The 19,377-nt window shown below is 36.4% G+C and overlaps 1 protein-coding gene across 2 annotated transcripts; it reads left to right on the top strand.

Annotated features, from left to right (window-relative positions):
* The first annotated feature begins 8,134 nt into the window (after window positions 1–8,134).
* Window positions 8,135–16,732, top strand: LOC104105718 (cytochrome P450 97B2, chloroplastic). 2 transcript variants are annotated; one of them, XM_009614103.4, is made up of 14 exons: window positions 8,135–8,422; window positions 8,863–9,043; window positions 9,627–9,734; window positions 10,585–10,669; window positions 11,897–12,135; window positions 12,302–12,475; window positions 13,747–13,794; window positions 13,934–13,993; window positions 14,227–14,313; window positions 14,611–14,699; window positions 15,435–15,526; window positions 15,792–15,853; window positions 16,008–16,154; window positions 16,244–16,732. In XM_009614103.4, exons 1-14 carry the CDS (start codon window positions 8,268–8,270, stop codon window positions 16,463–16,465), a joined length of 1,749 nt encoding a protein of 582 aa, XP_009612398.1. In that variant the 5' UTR covers window positions 8,135–8,267; the 3' UTR covers window positions 16,466–16,732. The 2 variants fall into 2 exon arrangements, with proteins under 2 accessions (XP_009612398.1, XP_009612399.1); XM_009614104.4 differs by lacking the exon at window positions 9,627–9,734.
* The last annotated feature ends 2,645 nt before the right edge of the window (window positions 16,733–19,377 follow it).

Raw genomic sequence — 19,377 nt, 5'->3', positions numbered from 1 at the left:
TCAGTACCAACAAAAATACTCCATCTCAAATAGATCATTATTTCAAGCCTTCACAATATTGTTATTGATGAAAGAAACCTTTAGAAACCCATAACCATCCATCATATCAATAAGTAATGGATTTCTCTCATCCGGTAAGAGTCATTGCCTGTTCTAGGCTGCCTAAAACATTCTTCTTTAGAATATACCTTATCCAAATCTGATCGTGCTAATTCATGGCCAGTTAGCTTCGTTTCATGTAGTAAAAGCTACCCCGAACAACAAGTCACACCAAATTTCACATGGAACCTCATCTATCATAGTTTGTGTACCATACAAGAAATATCCCAAATATGACAAATTTTTAAAATTACCTTATCACCCAATGACTCCATGTGTCTGTGGTGTTATTTCTCAATAAGTGTAGGAACATCTATACAACTTACCACATTTTCCCATTGTGCAACAATTAAGCAAACTCAACCTATCTCAACCCGTGCACCCAAACCACCTGTTATAATTGCCATAATCACAATTATAACCCTTTTTGGATGACACATCTATATGACACCTTGCATTGTAAAAGTAAATCTGACCCATCGTAGAATATAAATATAATGACCTGATAGGTTATTTTGAGTTCTAGTACTCCATTTCGTAATTTGAGACCTTAAATAGCTTTATTTGATGTTTCATGACTTGTGTACATGGTCCGTTTCAATTTCTGAAAGGTCAAGATGTGTTTTGGAAGGAAATTTCTGTCTTAATATTGTTAGAGTTGACCATGGTCAATATTCTTGATAAACAACCTTAGATTGGTATTTTGAGGATTTTGGTAGGTTTGTATGATGATTTTGAAACTTGTACATATGTTTGGTTTGGGTCCCAACTGACCTGAGGTTGTTTCGATGCTTATAGTTAAAAGTTGGAAATAATATGAACTTATGAACCTTGAAATTTTGGTTTGATGGTTAATACTTGAATATTGATGTTATTTTGATGTTTTGATCTTTCGAGCGAGTTTTGGTAAGGTTTATAAACTTGTTAGAATGTTTCGACTGTGGCCTATGGGCTCAGGTGAGTCTCGGATTGGTTTCAGATGAAGTTCTTTGCAAATCAATGCTGATAGTGTTCTAAACCTACAGTTATCACTCTTACAATGACCAAGTTCATAGGTGCGAGGTCGCCATGCATGGTTTGGCTCGCATCAGCGAGGGAAGGGTACTAGACATTAGGTCGCACCTACAGCTCGCTTATGCATAAGTGCGAGGCTGCATTGGCAAGATGATGGATCGCATTTGCAAGACTGGGCGGCTTAGGTTGGGGTCACGACTGCAGATCTATGGTGCGCCGGTGCGAGGTCGCACCTGCATGTGCTGCTTCACATCTGCGCTGGGCCAGCTGAAGTGTGCGTCATGCCTGTGGGGTGTTAGGTCGCTGTTGTCACTTCACATTTGCAAAGCTTGGGCAATACGTGTGGGCTTCTCACACCTGTGATGTTTTTGTCGCACCTGCAACATCTGAGATCTGGAATAGGGAAAGGGTTTCAAGATTAGCTAATTTTCATCCTTCTGTTGGACCTAGACCACGAATAGAGGCAATTGTTGAAAGGATTTTCACCACAACTTCAAGAGTTAGTGATTCTAACTTAGTTTTGATTAATTTTCATGATTTCATATAGATTTTTACCCTTAAATCTAGGATTTTAAAGAGTAAAAATGGGGTTTCGGGTAGAAATTAAAGAAAGATAATTTTGGAGATTTAGATCTCAATTTAAGGCCAGCTATTGAACTAATTACATATTTAAGCTCAGGGAAGAATGAGTAATCGAGATTTGGTCTTAATTTCAGATTTCGACCATGTGGGCCCGGATTGACTTTTTTGTTGACTTTTCTAAATTGGGTAAAGATCAAACCTTTTTGATACTCAGAAGGATTCCAAAGCTTGTTTTTACTTATTAAAGTATTATTTGACTATATTTGTGTGTTTGGAGGCTTGTTTTAAATGAAAAATAGTAATGGAGTATTGAACTTGTTCCGGAAAGAGGCAAGTATCTTGATTAACCTAAACTTGAGGGAAAAAGGTTATAAATGATTTATTCGCTACGTGATAAATGTGTTAGGGGAGGCGTATATGCATGGTGACGAGTGTATATGTGATTGGCATGGTTTAAAGCATGCGGGTAAAATTAGTTTTATTCATACATTTGTTTATTTCGTGTATTATTCTCTTATGTTATGTTGGATTGTGAGATTACTTGATTATTAATATGTTAGTGGCCATGATTTGGGTTGATGTTGAGATATACGAGCAAGATGGCTTTTGTTGAGATATACGAGCAAGATGGATTTTGTTGAGATATACAAGTAAGATTGGCTCTTGGAATATTGAATTGCCTTTGAATCCTTGTCCATGTTTATCTTTTTTCCTTAATAAATTATGCTTATTCATTATCCTTGATTTTATAGTTATGTGCTTTACCATGCTTGTTGTTAATATACATGTGGTTAGGAAGTATGAGGATGATGCTCCGTGGGTATTCTTATGTTTTTGGAATGTTGGATCGGGTTGCACGCTGCAACGATGCCATAATTGGATCAGATTGCACGCCGTAACAATATGGTCATTGAATCGGGCTGCTCGTCACGAAAGTATTGTGTTGGATTGTGTTGTGTGCCATAACGGTGTTATGTTTGAATATGATATCTTGTGCTTAGTTCATGTATATTGCTTCTTCTTTGTTGAATTTGCTTCATAAGTTCAAGTAATATTGTTATTTCCGTGAACCTTGTATACTTATTATTTTATTTAGTCCTTTTATGTATTTATCTTTCTATTATTTTATTCGTCTTTCTACTATTTGCTTTTTGTATATTACTTGCGCAAGTTTATAAAGTAAGTGTCTTTTTATAACCTCTTTAATACCTCATCGAGGTTGGGATTGATACTTACTCAGCACATTGGGTTAGTTGTACTTATACTATACTTCTGCACTTCTTGTGCAGATTCTGATATTGGTATCAACGGAGTACCTAGAGGTGCTTAGTTGTTAACATTGGAGACTTGAGGTAGAGCTGCATATCTGTTCGCAGTCCTTGAAGTCACCATCCCATTTTCTTCATTATTATTTATTATACTCAAGTATTGTATTTATTTCAGACTTTGTGTTTAGCACTCTATAGAGCTCGTGTACTCAGTGACATCAGTTTTGGGAGTTTTTTAGATAATTTTGATGGATTTAAGCTTTATATGTTGATTTAGAAGCTTTTATACAAATATTCCACGCAAAAGATTGAGATGGTGTACCCAACTCGCTCCTGAAAATATACTCACTATTTTGTCACAAGTGCGGCCATCCACAATATAGACAAGGATCACCAAAATAAGAATAACCAATATTCGACCAATTCACATTCCAAGATGCAATGTCAACAAAGATAATAAAATATTAAACTAAGCTAAAATTTAAAAAACTTGTATAGAAAAAAAGTAAAAATCTAATCGAGTAAAATAGTTAAATTCTAAGTTCCCCGGCAACGGCGCCAAAAACCTGTTGCTCCCAAACGCACATGCAAGTATACATGGTCGACAAGTAATATAGGATTATAAGTCCAGATATCGTATCCACATGGACTTATAATTAACTATTTACTAAATTAATCTAAGACAATTAATTTATTCAAGCGATTTTTTAAAGTGTGAATATTTAACTAAAACTAATGTAGAGTAGTAAACTAAGAAATTAAAGGAAATACTTCGGCAATCTTAGAGACGAATTCAGTGGGAGAAAATATTCTAGAGCTATGGGTTAGCTAACAATCCCGTTGAGTTTTTCACTTAAATTATCTAATTAATTTATCTGGTTTATTGATTGGTAGGGTTAATATTACTCATAGTATTCTCCCGAAGTACTACTCGCCTATTCAAGCTAACCTAACGCCTACATTCCTAGAATTAGGATTAATAAGAACGCATTAGTAATTCGTATATAATAATCAAGCAAGGTAATTAGGTATATTCATATCCTAACCGCAAATCTGTTCCTCATACTCAAGTTCAAGATCTTGCTTTACTCAATCTTATATGTAATCAAGAATTCTCTCTCCCGAGTTCAATCCTAGATTCGTTGATAGTATTCAATTGGTGATCAAGCAATCAAATAACTAATCTCAAAATTGAATAAATAAACTAATATGATAAAATAATAAGAACAATTCAAGCTTCAAACTATAACGTTCATGTAGCACCCCACAACTCTAGAACTAATAAATTATGATATTAAAGGAAGAGAAAAGAAGAAAAACTAGTTAGAAGCCACCTCTAAGTGTGGGTTGTGTTCCCGTACGTAAATTCTCCTTCAAAGTATGTTAGACCGCCTCCAAATTAGGTTTAGAACCCCTTTTTATACGAGTTGGGACCATGTAGAGCCGAAATAGCCTTGTCCCGGACAAAATATGAGTGAACCCCATTACCCAGCGCCCAGGGTAGCGCGGGGCGCTAGCCCTGGCACCGGAAATTTTTTGCATCTAGAAGTTGCACTCCGGGTAGTGCGGGGCGCTAGCCTAGGCGCTACACTATTCGGTTTTCTTCTTTTGTTCTCTTTTTGCTTCGATTCATGCACTTGCATTCCACATTGCCTCCAGGTGACTCCTACACATAAAAATACCATGAATTAGAATAATTTATTACATTCCACATCCAAATTACACAAAAATATGAGTAAATATGAGGCAATATGCATATAAATATATACACTTTAAGCCAAATATCACTTTGCCAGTTCAGGCACATTTTTATGTCCGTTCAAGAAAAAACTTTTATTTTAGAAGTGGAGAATGTAATGATTCGATAGGTCATTTTGAGTTCTAGCACTCTGTTTCGTGATTTAAGATCTTGAATAGCTTCATTTGATGTTTTATGACTTGTGTTCATAGAGCGTTTCGATTTTCGGAAGGTTTAGATGTGTTTTGGAAGAGAAATTCTAATTCTAAAGTCTTATGTTGTTGGAGTTGATTATGCCAATATTCTTAGTAAAATGACGATTTTTGTAGGTTCAAATGATGATTTCGAACGTGTACATATGTTTAGTTTGGGTCCTGGGTGACCCGAGGCCTTTTCGGCACTTATAATTGAAAGTTTGAAAAAATTTGAACCTGTGAACTTTGAAATTTTGGTTTGATGGTTGGTTCTTGATTTTTGATATTATTTTGATATTTTGAGCTTTTGAGTGAGTTTGTGTAAGGTTATATACTTGTTAGGATGTTTGGACTGGGGCTCGGGAGGCTCGACTAAGTTTCGGATGAGGTTCTTTGCAAATTACTACTGATGGTGTGCTTAACCTACAGTTATCGTACCTGCAATGACCAGGTTCGCAGGTGCGAGGTCGCCACTACATGGGTTGGCTCGCATCTGTGAGGGAAGGGGACCAGACACTGGGTTTCACATACAACTCGTTTGTGCGCATGTGCGAGGACACATCTGCGAGATGATGGATTGCATCTGCAGGGCTGGGGGGATCAGATTGGGGGTGCGGTTGCGGATCTATGGTATGCAAGTGCGAGGTCGCATTTGCGTTTGTTGCTTCGCATTTGCGCTGGGCCAGGTGAAGCGTGCGTTGCGTATGAGGGGTGTTTGGTCGCGGATGCAACTTTGCATCTGCGAAGCTTGGGCCGCATGTGTGGTATCTACAACGATGCAGTGTTGCACTTGCGAGGACATTTTTCCACAGCTGCGCTTCTCGCACCTCCAATGTTCCTGTCGCACCTGCAACATCTAAGACCTGGAATAGGGGAAGGGTTTCAAGATTAGCTAATCTTCCTCCATTTGTTGAGACCTAGACTACGGATAGAGACGATTTTTTAGAAGACTTTCACCCCAACTTCAAGGGTTAGCAATTCTAACTTAGTGTTGATTAATTTACATGAAGTTTTCATAGATTTTTACCCTTAAATCTATGACTTAAAAGAGTCGAAATGGGGTTTGAGTAGAAACTTAAGAAAGATAATTTTTGAGATTTAGACCTCAATTTAAGGTCGGATCTTGAACTAATTATATATTTGAGCTCGAAAAAGAATGGGTAATCGGGATTTGCACTTGATTTTGGATTTCGGCCACGTGGGTCTGGGATGACTTTTTTGTAACTTTTCTAAATAGGGTAAAGATCAAACCTTTTTAATAGTAGGGGGTTTCTAAAGCTTGTTTTGACTTATATAAGTATTGTTCGACTACATTTGAGTGTTTGGAGGCTTGTTTTAAAGAAAAAGCAGTATTGGAGTGTTGAACTTGTTTCGGAAAGAGGTAAGTATCTTGGTTAACCTTGACTTAAGAGAATTAGGTTGTAAATAGTTTATTTGCTACGTGCTAAAAGTGTTGGGGGCGGCATACATGATGACGAGTGTATATGTGATTGCTATGGTTTAAAGCATTCGGGTAGAATTAGTTTTATTCATGCCTTAATTTTTTTCATATATTATTCTCTTATGTTATGTTGAATTGTGAGACTACTTGATTATTCACACGTTAGTGGCCAAGCTATGGGCTCTTATTTAGATATACGAGCAAGATGGCTCTTATTGAGATATATGAGTAAGATTGGCTCTTGGTATATTGAATTGCCTATGACAACTTGGTCATATTTATCTTTTTTCTTAATGAATTGTGCTTATTCGTTCTTCTTGATGTTATAGTTATGCGCTTTACCATGCTTATTGTTGAAATGCATGTGGTTAGTAAGTATGAGGATGTTGCGCCGGGGGTATTCTCATGTGGCTTGGTATGTTGAATCGGGTTGCACACTGCAACGATGCTTTAATTGGATCGTATTACATGCCGCAACAATATGGCCATTGGATTGGATTGCTCGCCACAACATTATTGTGTTGGATCAGGTTGCGCGCTGCAACGGTGTTATGTTTGAATATTATATCTTGTGCTTAATTCATGTATGTTGCTTCTCCTTTGGGGAATTTGTTTCATAGATCATGCTATATTATATTTGCGAACTATGTACACTTGTTCTCTTACTTGATCCTTTTTATGTATTCTATTATTTTATTGATCTTTCTATTACTTTATTCGTCTTTCTACTGTTTGCTTTCTACTTATTATTTGCACAGGTTTATAAAGTAACTATTTTGTCATAATCTTGTTCTAGAAAAATCAAAACTTTAGAGAAAAATGTATTTTCTTGTCCAAACGCCTATTAAAGTCGAAAATTTGACCTAAACACTGAAAAGATACAACTTCATAAGGGATGCCTCTGACTGTTTCAAAATCTTATGGAAGCTTTTTGACAAATTATCAAACTACAAGGGTCACAAAAAGTGAGTGGAGGAAGACGTGGTATATTCTACCGAAAGCGGTGATTTTGTTTTTATATTTTGGCCATTCAGACAAACAGTTGGGGCAAAGGCGTTACGCGTCTCCATCACACCGGAATTGCTCCTCCTTAAGTGGAGGATAGGCGCATTTGGATAATATTTATAAATAAAAATGTGGCAAACCAAAAAGAAAAAGAATAATATATTAATTTTCAATTTTCAGTTAAGAATCTTTTCCTAACTGTGCAGTGTACACAAGTTGAGGTAAAAGTGTGCAGACCAAGAATTTTAGAAATTTTTCTCTTCAAGCTTAATTTGAATTGCCCACTAAAAGAGTTGTACTCCATGTATTATTGCATGTAAATTTGATGTTATGGTAAACAAAAACTTATAGTCTGTTTGGTCAAGTTTTTCCAAGCCAAAAATACTTTTTTTTTTTTTGGAGCCAAAAGCACTTTTGTTCTTATTTTTCAAAGTTAGAGTGTTTGACCAAGCTTTTAGTAGAAAAAAAATGTTTTTGAACAGAAGAAACAGTTTTGAAAAAAATAAAAAAAAATAACTTCTCTTCGAAAATACTTTTTTAAAAAATATTTTTTTTAAAAATACACTTAAAAATAGTTTTTAAAAACTTAGATCAAACACTAATTGCAAGTGTTTTTCAAATAAAGTAGTGAAATAGAAACCGATTAAAAATGTACTTCTCAAAATATGATTTTTGCAATTTGGCCATAGAGGCTATTATACTCCTATGTCACCGGGAAAGTAACTTAACTCATATTGATAAAAGAAAAAATCAAAAAATGAAAAGGCAGTTTCAGGTATATAGGTATTCAATAAATTGTGGGGTTCTTTACACTGCTAATTCCCTCCACTTCTCTCTGCTTTGCTTCACTACCTTATTCTATCCATCACAATTCGCAGTTCAGAATTCACAATTCACAATAGAGCTGGTTTTGAGCTGGGGGGAAAATGGCAACTGGGTCGGTTAGCAGCAACACATGTCTTGTGTTGAATCGACGGAGTGATTGTTGTTCCTCAAGATTCTGCCACTTTCCCTCTTCTTCTTCTTCTTCTTCTTCTTCTTCCAAGTCTACACTTTCCACTCCAAAACGGACTTCAATCAGGTACTCTTTCTTTCACTTTCACCTTCTTTTATTGTAGCTCCATTTTCGTTGATGCTATAAATTCAATATTTTTAGTCAGATGGGAATCGAGTATTACTGCTCTCCTTCCTTCTCTGTGACATTAGTTTAAATACTCGCTCCCCCGTTTCAATTTAAGTGACATAGTTTGAATTAGCACGTGGTTTAAGAAAACACCCAAGAATTTTATAACTTGTGGTCGCTATAACATTTGTGTTGCTATAATAGTTACTGCATTAAGGTAAAATGAGAAATGTAAAGTTACTAATTTCTAAATATAGGAACATGTCATTCTTTTTGGATCGAATTTGAGGATACATTCATCTTCATTCAAATAAGATAATCCTCTTATCTGTATTGTATTTAGTGATTATTTTTTGGGAATGCTTTTTGGCTGAACTTGAGGATAATTATGAAAGCAGATGCCAGTCCACAAGCACAGATGAACCAAAAACAAAGATGAATTTATTCGATAATGCTAGCAACCTACTCACTAATCTGTTGAGTGGGGGAAGCATTGGGTCAATGCCTATTGCGGAAGGCGCAGTGTCTGACCTTTTTGACCGTCCATTATTCTTCTCATTGTATGATTGGTTCATAAAGGTAATAGCCTTTAGTATGATGATCTCTCTTATCCCTGCATTCATTTGAGCAAAAGCACACGATTTCATTGTCTGTTTCTTAATTTCTATTTATTTCTCAATGGTCAGAGGGCACAGGATATTGTTTTGGATGATATCTTCTCGAGTGTTGGGTTGGTGTAAAGCTTTTATCAGTGAAAGAAAAGTATCATTTGATAGAAAATTTGAGAAAATAGAGACATGAAATATCAAGGAGGAGAGGAGATCGATAATATCCATTTATGTTTTATGTCTACGCCAACAGGATTACTTTGATTGTTACCAGCTTTGTTAGAATGAATTGGTTACTCAGAACAAAGGCGCCAAACATGTGTTTAGTCTTCCTCATATTAATAAATGGCGGTCAAGAACTTGCTTCGATATGTTGAGTACTTTATTCACATCAAATTTGCCTAATCTTTTTATAGTGAGAAAATGGATGAATTTGGTTTTCCACTAGAAAAGCTATCTGAAACAAATACCATAAAACTTTTCTATGCATTTTTGTCCCCCTTTTTATCTTTGTGAATTTTTTGATTTTCTTCCTTCTTTTGTTGAGCTTACAGTATGGATCAGTCTATAAACTTGCTTTTGGACCAAAGGCATTCGTTGTTGTATCAGATCCCATTGTTGCTAGGTACATTCTTCGCGAGAATGCATTTTCTTATGACAAGGTTTGGTACTATAACTTCTCTCTCGCTCCCGCGCGCTCTCTCTCTCTCTCCTCCTCCCCACCCCCCAGAAAACCTCCTATCCATTTGTTCTTTGTAACTCTTTTGCTCATTCTTTAACATATCTAAGGTCATGCCTGCACTTGTATGTGCTCATATCTTAACTTGTCTCTGCTTATCAGTTGTTGCCTGTTGGCTTTCACATCATCTTACTTCTTATATAAATATATAATTGATAGTTTCTTATATTCTTTAAATTCCATTTTACTGCTTCTACTGCATAGAAGGGACGCAATTGGCCCATGTGGGAGTTAAAATCTGATTAAAAGCTAACTATCTGAATTGCTTATTAGATTTGGTTATCTTTAAATCAATATAAAAAATCGAGTATTAATGCAACCTTTGGACGACTAGTAATTGCTCCTTGGCTCTCAATAGGTTGTTACTTTGTTAAAGGGTGCATCCAAAAATAATTATCTTGGTTCCTTGGAGAAAGTTACTGTATACAAGAACTCAAGCTGACCTTGATATTACATATTTACATTTTCTTTTTTATTGCATGTATGTCCGTTATCTTTTATCAACTTTAAGCCATAGTAATTCCAGGCCTTTTTTGTTTTAAAGAAGAGCAATAGTTATTTAAGAACTTGTTGATGACCTTTCTTTTTTTTCTTTTTAATTGTTAGGTAGAAAAAAATTGTTAGTTAGAAAGGAAAGTCTTGTTGATACCTGCATTTTGCTGATAGAATTTGAAGCATATACTGGCATAATTTCTTTTTTAGTGGCAATAGCAAAAATTTCAGTTAACTTACCTATTTTATGTTGTAATCCGAGTCTTCTTATTTCTAACCAGGGGGTCCTTGCTGAAATCTTGGAACCAATCATGGGAAAAGGGCTGATACCTGCTGACCTTGATACTTGGAAACAGAGGAGAAGAGGTAATTTAAGCATGTGTCTTATGGGGTTGGCCCTGGTTCTGTCCACTTTTTTTCAGCATAAAATCTGCTAAAGTGCTGCCAATAATCCTGCAGTAGAAATTATTGACACATATATCGGTTAATGTGGTCAAGTTGGACTGTGGTTCATTGTTTTCTTCATGATCAGTACCTGATGCATTAAAAACATGATGCTTATCTGATTTGATGCTCATTCTTGACCACAACTGGACTTTTCCATGATTAAGAATAGTGGTTTCATATATCATATGATACCTGTTCTTTTCTGTTCTCTGAATGGTCAAATAGAATGGTTCCCAACTGTGATAAATTGGTTATGCAAGAGAAGCGCAACGCCTTTGTAACCGGATATTTTGAATTATATCTAACATTTTTTTTTTATGTAAAAAATCCCTCCCAATTTAGGAGGATCTATAGTGTTTCTACACTTCCCCTCTAGCGTGACTCGAACCCAGGACCTAACGGTCGTGGGTAGAGGTGCTTTACCAACTGAGCAAGCCTCACTTGTCGAATGATATCTGACATCAAAGTCACCTAATAGCCTTTTCGTTATTAGGGTGGCACCGCTGCTTTCAGCTTTCCTTTACGATTCTAAGTTAGACAGTGATTTGTTCCAGTGTTCCAGAAACACAAAAGTATCATCATGATATTCATCACTAGTCAAATGAGGTTGAAAAATGACTAATAGATGAGAATACCACCAATAAAGGTCTTACAGAGGAGGATGCTGGCACTCCAACCAATAATAAATTTGAGAGGTGAGTCCTGTTCTGCTTCAGTTCTCTACAAGCAAACAATTCTATCGATTACAAGGCGCGGTGGCATTTAGCAGACTTAGACTTCCCCTCCTTCCACCTTAATGCAAACAAAAAACAAGAAAAAGATGACATAAAGAAAATAAAAAAGGCAAAAACAAAAAAGAGAGAGACTTAAGTTCCCTACTTTTCAAGAAAATGATGTGTAGCCAAAGAGAAAAAGGTTCATCTCGGTAATTTATTCCTTTTTCTTTGACTCCCAATATTTCGAGGTAAAGGAGTTCTGAGACAAATTAATCTAAGCGTTTGTGATCAGTCATATATGCATACATTTTCTTCTTTCCTTTGTACTTCTCTATCTATATGTAGATGTATGCATACAAATGTACGGATTCACGTACTTAAGACATATGCACACTTCAAATATTTTGATTAGCTCTCCTGTGATTGACAGTTATTGCTCCTGGATTCCACTCATCATACCTGGAAGCTATGGCTAGATTATTCACTGACTGTGCTGATAGAACTGTGTTGAAATTTGATAAGCTTCTTGAACAAGAAGAATCACGAGGAGGAAAAGCAATTGAGTTGGATCTCGAGGCAGAATTTTCAAGTTTAGCACTAGATATTATAGGGCTTGGTGTTTTCAATTATGACTTTGGTTCCATCTCTAAAGAGTCTCCAGTTATTCAGGTCTGACTATGTAACTGTATTTGTTGGTTTCATGAAGATGCTACCTTTACTTTCTCAATATGCTGAATCATTAAGAATATTATTAGCATTCCATGTTTTTCCCCACCCCTCTCACCTTCTTCCTCCATATGAAAAACTGAGATTTGTTTTTTCATGAAATTTGCAGGCAGTATATGGTACTCTTTTCGAAGCTGAGCATCGTTCTACTTTCTACATTCCCTATTGGAAAATCCCTCTGGCAAGATGGCTAGTTCCTCGGCAGCGAAAGTTCCAGAATGATCTGAAGGTCATCAATGACTGCCTTGATGGACTTATACAAAATGCAAAAGAGACCAGGGAGGTGAGAGGATGAACAGTGCCATTATCTGAGCATTTAGAAATTTCACATTTTGTAGACAACTATCAATAATAGAAGCTTCCTTTGGACTTATTTATTTAATGCCTTGTTGATAATTGGGTTATTCCACAACATGCACCATACCACTCATCAGATTGTACTTACATATATTAGTATGGTTTGATATTTTCATGCTAAGCTAAGCCTGTTTGATGATCTGTATGCTTTAGGATTATTATCGTATATCACAAGCCAATAACACTTGCATTGTTAAAATAAATTCTGCAAGTGAAATAGTCAGGCATATCTTTGGGTGCATAGCAACATTGGTTTGTTATATTGTTAAATTGTTTTTAGTCAAGAATCTTTTTAATTTGTTTAGAGACTCACATGCTCGTGTACAGGTAAATATGAGTTTTGGACTCTCTAGTTTTGAAGACACCCAATTAACCTTAAAACCAAAATATATAATACTGAAACAAAATGGACCTGAATAGAGCGGAATAGACACAGGATTAATATAGTTGACCCCAACTAAATTAGATTGTGGCCTAGTTGATTGACTGATTGTTGTCGGAAAGAACTATGCTACTTTCTGATAATGTTTAAATTTCCCAGACAGCCGGACATAGTCACCCCTCCCGCTTCTAGCCATAAGGGAAAAAGTACAAAAAGATGAACAGAGTTTAAGAAGAATATAGGTGATATTCAAAACACTCATTATTCTATAAAATAATGAAAATTTTGTTGAACTCACTGTTATATTTTAGTCAAGAGTGGTTGATGAATATGAAGGAGAAATAAAAACTAAAATAAGAAACTAACTCCTATGCACACATGACGAACTAATGTCATTAAAATGTTTTGTATATATGATTGACCGGAAGAAAAGGTGCAGTCCACTTAAACAACTAACCTATCAACCAGCAACCAGGCACATAAATAACAAGGAAACTGGCTGAGTGGGACATTTTGTTTCTTAATTTGCTTGTGAGGTGAAAACCTTGTTTTTTCAGATAACGCGCAGCAGTAGATTTTTTTGCAAAGATTGGAATAGCCTCCCGTTCTCTGTAGCTGTAGATGTGAAATGAATTACCTTGAGAAAAAATAAATAAATAAAGGACCTCCGCAGATATTTATAAAGTTAAGAGTTATACTGCACGTTAGCTTAATTCTTTGTTGTATTCTGTCTTAGCTTAATGTTTTATATTCTATCTTAGCTTAATTCTTGTTGTATCCTGTCTTGGCTTAATTCTTGTTGAATTCTGTCGCAGGAAGCAGATGTCGAGAAACTTCAGCAAAGGGATTACTTAAATCTTAAGGTTTTTGCTTCTTTTTCCTCTTCTTCTTCTAATTATTTTCTTCTTTCTTTTGGGTGGTATGCGTAGTGTAAAATCTTTTACACAGTATTGCAAAATCCAGATCAGTGAGTCTTGGCATTGTAACTTCTAAAGTTTGCAGGATGCAAGTCTTTTGCGGTTTTTAGTTGATATGAGGGGTGTTGATGTTGATGATCGTCAGGTAAAATATCTGATTCCTTTTCTTTAAACTGTTTCCGTCATAAAGTGAGAGCAAATTGTCACATCACCAAACTTTAGGTATATTTTATTTTATACAAGTAGGATTGGTTCCTCAATAACATAATAGAAATGCATGAGGGTATTCATGGGATCTTTTTTGTGGACCAAACTTTATGAAATGTAAGTAGTTATCATAGACCTATCTCAACCCTGTCACTAATTTAATTTGGACAGCTAAGAGATGACTTGATGGCGATGCTGATTGCTGGACATGAAACAACTGCTGCTGTTCTTACGTGGGCTGTTTTCCTTCTAGCACAAGTATGGTTCATTACAACCCAAATCAAATGATATGTTTTATACTGTTGCAAAAATGAAATACATAAATAAGAATGTGTCACACTAAAGGTTGTAGTTGTTTGAATTTAATATACTAGTTTGCCCAGGGAATTTACAAGTCCCTTACGTAAAATGTACTTGTTCATTCCCTTATTTGCCACTTTTCACTTTTTTTGCTTCAATTTTAATGAATCTCCTTAAGTCGATTCTTACCCCAAATTCCTTCTAAGTGGACCATGGGCATTGTGGCTAATGTCACTTTGATATATTATCCTGAAGCATCCAGTCAAAATGAAGAAAGCGCAGACAGAGATTGATGCAGTGCTTGGTCAAGGAAGGACAACCTTTGAGTCTCTTAAAAAATTAGAGTAAGTTATCGAGCTCACGATACTGCTTCTTGTACAAGAAGCAATCACTTCTTTTGGCGTCTGCATTCAAAATGTAAACCTCTGTACTTCCCCTCCGTGGGCCTATGCTTCTCGTTGATATAGGCGGTATGCTTACTCTTTCCTTAGTTTTAAGATGAAATATTTTCTTGAGTTGACGTAGCATATGATATCTAGTAGGTGTGTTTTTGTTATTTATATTGAGATGTCAAAGTAACAAACAATTGCCATTGGTATCAAATGAGGCAACAGAAACATATGAAATTGTCTAATTTTGCTGCTCTCTTAAATTAAGTAATAGATTACGTAAGAATGTTACGATGGATGATGTGCAATCTGAAAGAATAAGGTAAGGAATGAAGAATATCTGGCTAATAGTTAAAGCAGTGATTATAGAGACTAAATAGAGTTATGTTGGTTAGACCATATGAGGAAGACATGGCTGTACAACTGAAAACATGAACAATAATTCACCTGGAAAATAGAGGAAGAAGAAGGTAAAATCACGTGGAATGAAGTAATTACTAAAATATTGGAAAGGCAAACGAAGGCTTGATACACAGCTGAATTGAAAAGACGAACTGCTGATATAGTACTGTTAGCAATTAGATGAAGTTTTTAAAGATTACCTATCAGTTTGGGTGCAGAAAATTTTAGGATTTCTTTTGCATGACCTGTAATGCTTCTTGATGCTATATCATATTTCCATGCTATCAGATATTTGCGGCTTATTGTTGTGGAATCTCTGCGCTTGTATCCACAACCTCCACTACTTATTAGACGTTCCCTTAAATCAGATAAACTACCAGGTAAGATCCCCATTGCTGATTTGATTATCTCCTAGTTCTGGGAACTAGACCCAAGTAGTCTTATACATATTCTTCTATCCTCTTATGCTAGGGCATTTGCATGCTCTAGCACACCTGTGTCTGTGGGCCGCGGCTCTCTTTCCATTTGCAAGCAGTTATTTTCTCTGGCATATTTTTCCACTTCTTTTGGTTTTTTCAAAACCCTGTGAATAGAGTATGATCATTGTGTTTAAACCTTTCCACCCTATTGTTATCAACTCTACAGGGGGCTATAATGGTGACAAGGATGGATATGAAATTCCAGCTGGCACTGATGTTTTCCTATCTGTAAGTTTGCAGTTCTTTACCTTTACCTTTGATGATAGTTTTTCTCAAAGTATTTGAGTATCTGAGTGGCTGTATACTTGAGTCTTTACCAATTGAATTAGTGGTTGACGAATATCTAGATGAATTGAATTGACACTTTAACACATCCAAGCAGGTATATAATCTTCATAGATCACCATATTTTTGGGACAAACCTAATGAATTTGAACCTGAGAGGTTCCTAGTACCAAAGGAAAGTTCCATTGAAGGGTGGGCAGGTTTTGATCCATCTAGAAGTCCTGGAGCATTATACCCAAATGAGGTGCCATTCTGTTTATCAACTATTTTTACAGCAGATACATTTCCAGTTTCTTTGTTTTTACCAATGTGGTTTATTGTCCTCGTGATCAGATTATATCAGACTTTGCTTTCTTGCCTTTTGGTGGTGGACCAAGAAAATGTGTTGGTGACCAGTTTGCACTTATGGAGTCAACCATAGCATTGGCAATGTTGCTGCAGAAGTTTGATGTAGAGCTGAGAGGATCTCCAGAGTCCGTAGAACTAGTTACCGGAGCAACTATTCATACGAAGACTGGCTTGTGGTGCAAATTAAAGAAGAGGTCAAATCTTTGAATTAAGGATAATAATATCCTATCACAGTCAACAATTCTGGCAACTGCATTATTCTTAGCAAATTATGACCATAGTGCTACTCATAATGACAAAATTGAGGCGTATATTCTATGAGGACGACAGTCCATAAAAGCATTCAGCCAAGATTTTATTGTCTTGTATTATGATTGTAGAAGGGAACAGCTTGCATCAAATTATATGCCACTTTTACCCATACGCTTAAATTTTGAATCTTTTGAATAGACAAAATGCAAATTTTGTGCCAAAGTCATTAGCTCTTTTTCATATAACATTAATAGAAAATATCAGCATCCCTCAAGTGAATGTATGTTTTGGGTAAGGACTGTATTCTTCCATGTGTTTCACTCCCTTGTTACAAAAAGAGTGAGGTTCGGAAACGAGTCAAAACATTTATATGCAAGTGAAATCAAGATATCAATTCTTTAATTTTTTTTAAATTAATTGTGCCTTTAAAAATTAAATATAATTATACACATCAATATTTTCCTATTAGAGACATTTTTAAAATGTTTTGTTTTTTGTCAAACATGATATTATGTATTAAACCTAGTTAATTATCTGTTACGGTTGGGTTTTGTGGTGTACTATTCACATCCACAAAAAGAGAGTAGTCTATTGCTACATTAGGAATATTACAACCCCTTGTTTTTCTTTTCAAAATAGTTCCTAGGATGTCTGCCCATAGTATTTCATTGACAAACACCGGAGGAACTACCAAAACGTTGGTGCCCACTTCTGCCTGCTTCCTTTGCTAGCTTTTTCGCGACTCTATTTACCTCTTTGTAGACATGGCTTACTAGTGGATGGCCAACCACTGCTAGGAATGACTTGCATTCACATACTATAGTATCATAAATCAGGTTGCCTTTATTAACGCAATGTATTACCTCAGTTGAGTGTAAGTTAACTTCCAGAGGTATGAGGTCGTATGATACTGCCATCCTTAGCCCCTAAAGTTGTTAGTTCTGAATGGAGTGTGTTAGTACAGCTTATTTCCCCGTGAACCCCATTACTGTTCCTAATTACCCCTCCTCAGCCTTCCATTAATCCACTTTGGAAAGTTATACCATCTGTGATAAGCTTGTAACAATCCCTTCTTGGTGGATGCCATTTGATTCCTATTACAAGGTCAAGAATTGTTTTGTATCCTCCTGCCACATGTATGAAATCTACAGCTTTAGTAATGGCATTGCTACAGGGAATTGGCTCTCTTTTATCATTGAAACAGTTGCTATTCTTGGTTAGCCAAATCTCCCAGAGACAGAAGGGAATCAACTGCCCCCATTTAAGGAGGTTGTTGAAAGTCCGGTTGTGAATCCTGTTAATGATGCAACTCCACTGGCTCTGTCCATTGAAAATAGAGTGGATGCTAAGGTTATTTTGGCTCAATTGGGAGAGGTTATCCCAGAACTGCTTAGCATTATCACAACTGATGAGAACATGATCAATGGTTTCATCCTCCTTATTACAGAAGAAGCACACATGACTTAAGTTTATCCCTCTGGAGTGGAGGTGTTTGCTAGTAGGAAGTCTGCCATGTGTCATTAGCCATAAAAAGTATTTGATTTTATTGGGGAGTTTTTTTACCATATCCAGATAAATCCCCCCCCCCCCCCGGATTATGGTCCTATTGGTATCTATGCTCAAGTATTATGGAGTAGGCAGATTTGGTTGAGAACAACCCATTGTAGGTTTGGTTCCATACCATACTATCAACTTTATCAGGGTTGGCACTAGAGATGGAGGAGTTGATGTAATGACAGGTTGTTTGGGGTCCAATGGCCATTTAGGAGTCAGGAGGATACTCTCATGTTCTCATCCTCCTTGTTAAGAGGGCCACTAACAAAGGTTCTAAGGGGTTCCATGTTTTGTATCCATCTATCATTGTATATGTTTACTCTATCCCCTTTATGAATTAACCACCTATTGGCCATACTACACACCTTCCATCCATTCCTAATGTTGAGCCAATTCTTAGAGGCCATGTGACTAGTAGGGTGCCTACTAGTGCAGTGTTTATGAAACAAGACTCTAGCCCACAGGGCATTTGGATTATTATACATTCTCCGAGCAAGGCATGCATGTGTGGCAGTGTTCCTAAGATTAGTTCTATGCATACCAAGGCCCCCTTCCTCTCTAAACTTGGTGATGGTAACCCATCCTACTAGGTGTATTTTCCTCTTAACATTAGTAGTACCCTAGATGAAGTTCCTCTGTATCCTATTAATTTGATTTGCACACCTGGGCAGGTAACTTAATGTATTGCATAACATGGTTGGGGATGCACTCTAGTGAAGACTTAGCTAGAGTGGTTCTGCCAGCCATATTCATGAAGTGGGTTTTCCATCATGTTAGCTTGATCTGCATGTTATCTATGATGAACTGGAAGTCTCTGTTAGTAGGCCTCTTATGAAAGATGGAAAATCCTAGGTACTTACCAACAGATTTTCTATGCTTGATGTCTATTACCCTGGCCAATCTGTCTATTATATCTTAGTGACAATTTGAGGAAAAGACAACTTTGGACTTAAGGGTATTAGCCCTTTGGCCTGATTTACAACTAAACTGTTGCGGTGCATCCATAACGGTGACACAGTTTTTTTTGTTTGCCCTGGCAAATAGGGTTAGATCATCAGCAAAGAATAAGTGAGAGATTTTGGGGGCAGTGTGATTTATTTTGATAGGAAACCAGCTGCCATTATGCACTTGAGCCGCAATGCTCCTAGAGAGTCTTTCCATGTACATGATGAAAATGTAGGGAGATATAGGGTCTCGCTGTCTAATGCCCCTGCTAGGGTGAAAGAATCCAGTCTTACCCTCATTAACTAAGACAGAGATAGAACTAGTAGAAATGCATGACAGAATCAACTTAGTCATATTATGAGGGAAAC

The sequence above is a fragment of the Nicotiana tomentosiformis genome, chromosome 5, assembly GCF_000390325.3.
Source record: "Nicotiana tomentosiformis chromosome 5, ASM39032v3, whole genome shotgun sequence".
NCBI lineage: Eukaryota > Viridiplantae > Streptophyta > Magnoliopsida > Solanales > Solanaceae > Nicotiana > Nicotiana tomentosiformis.
This window is presented reverse-complemented; position numbering and strand designations above follow the sequence as displayed.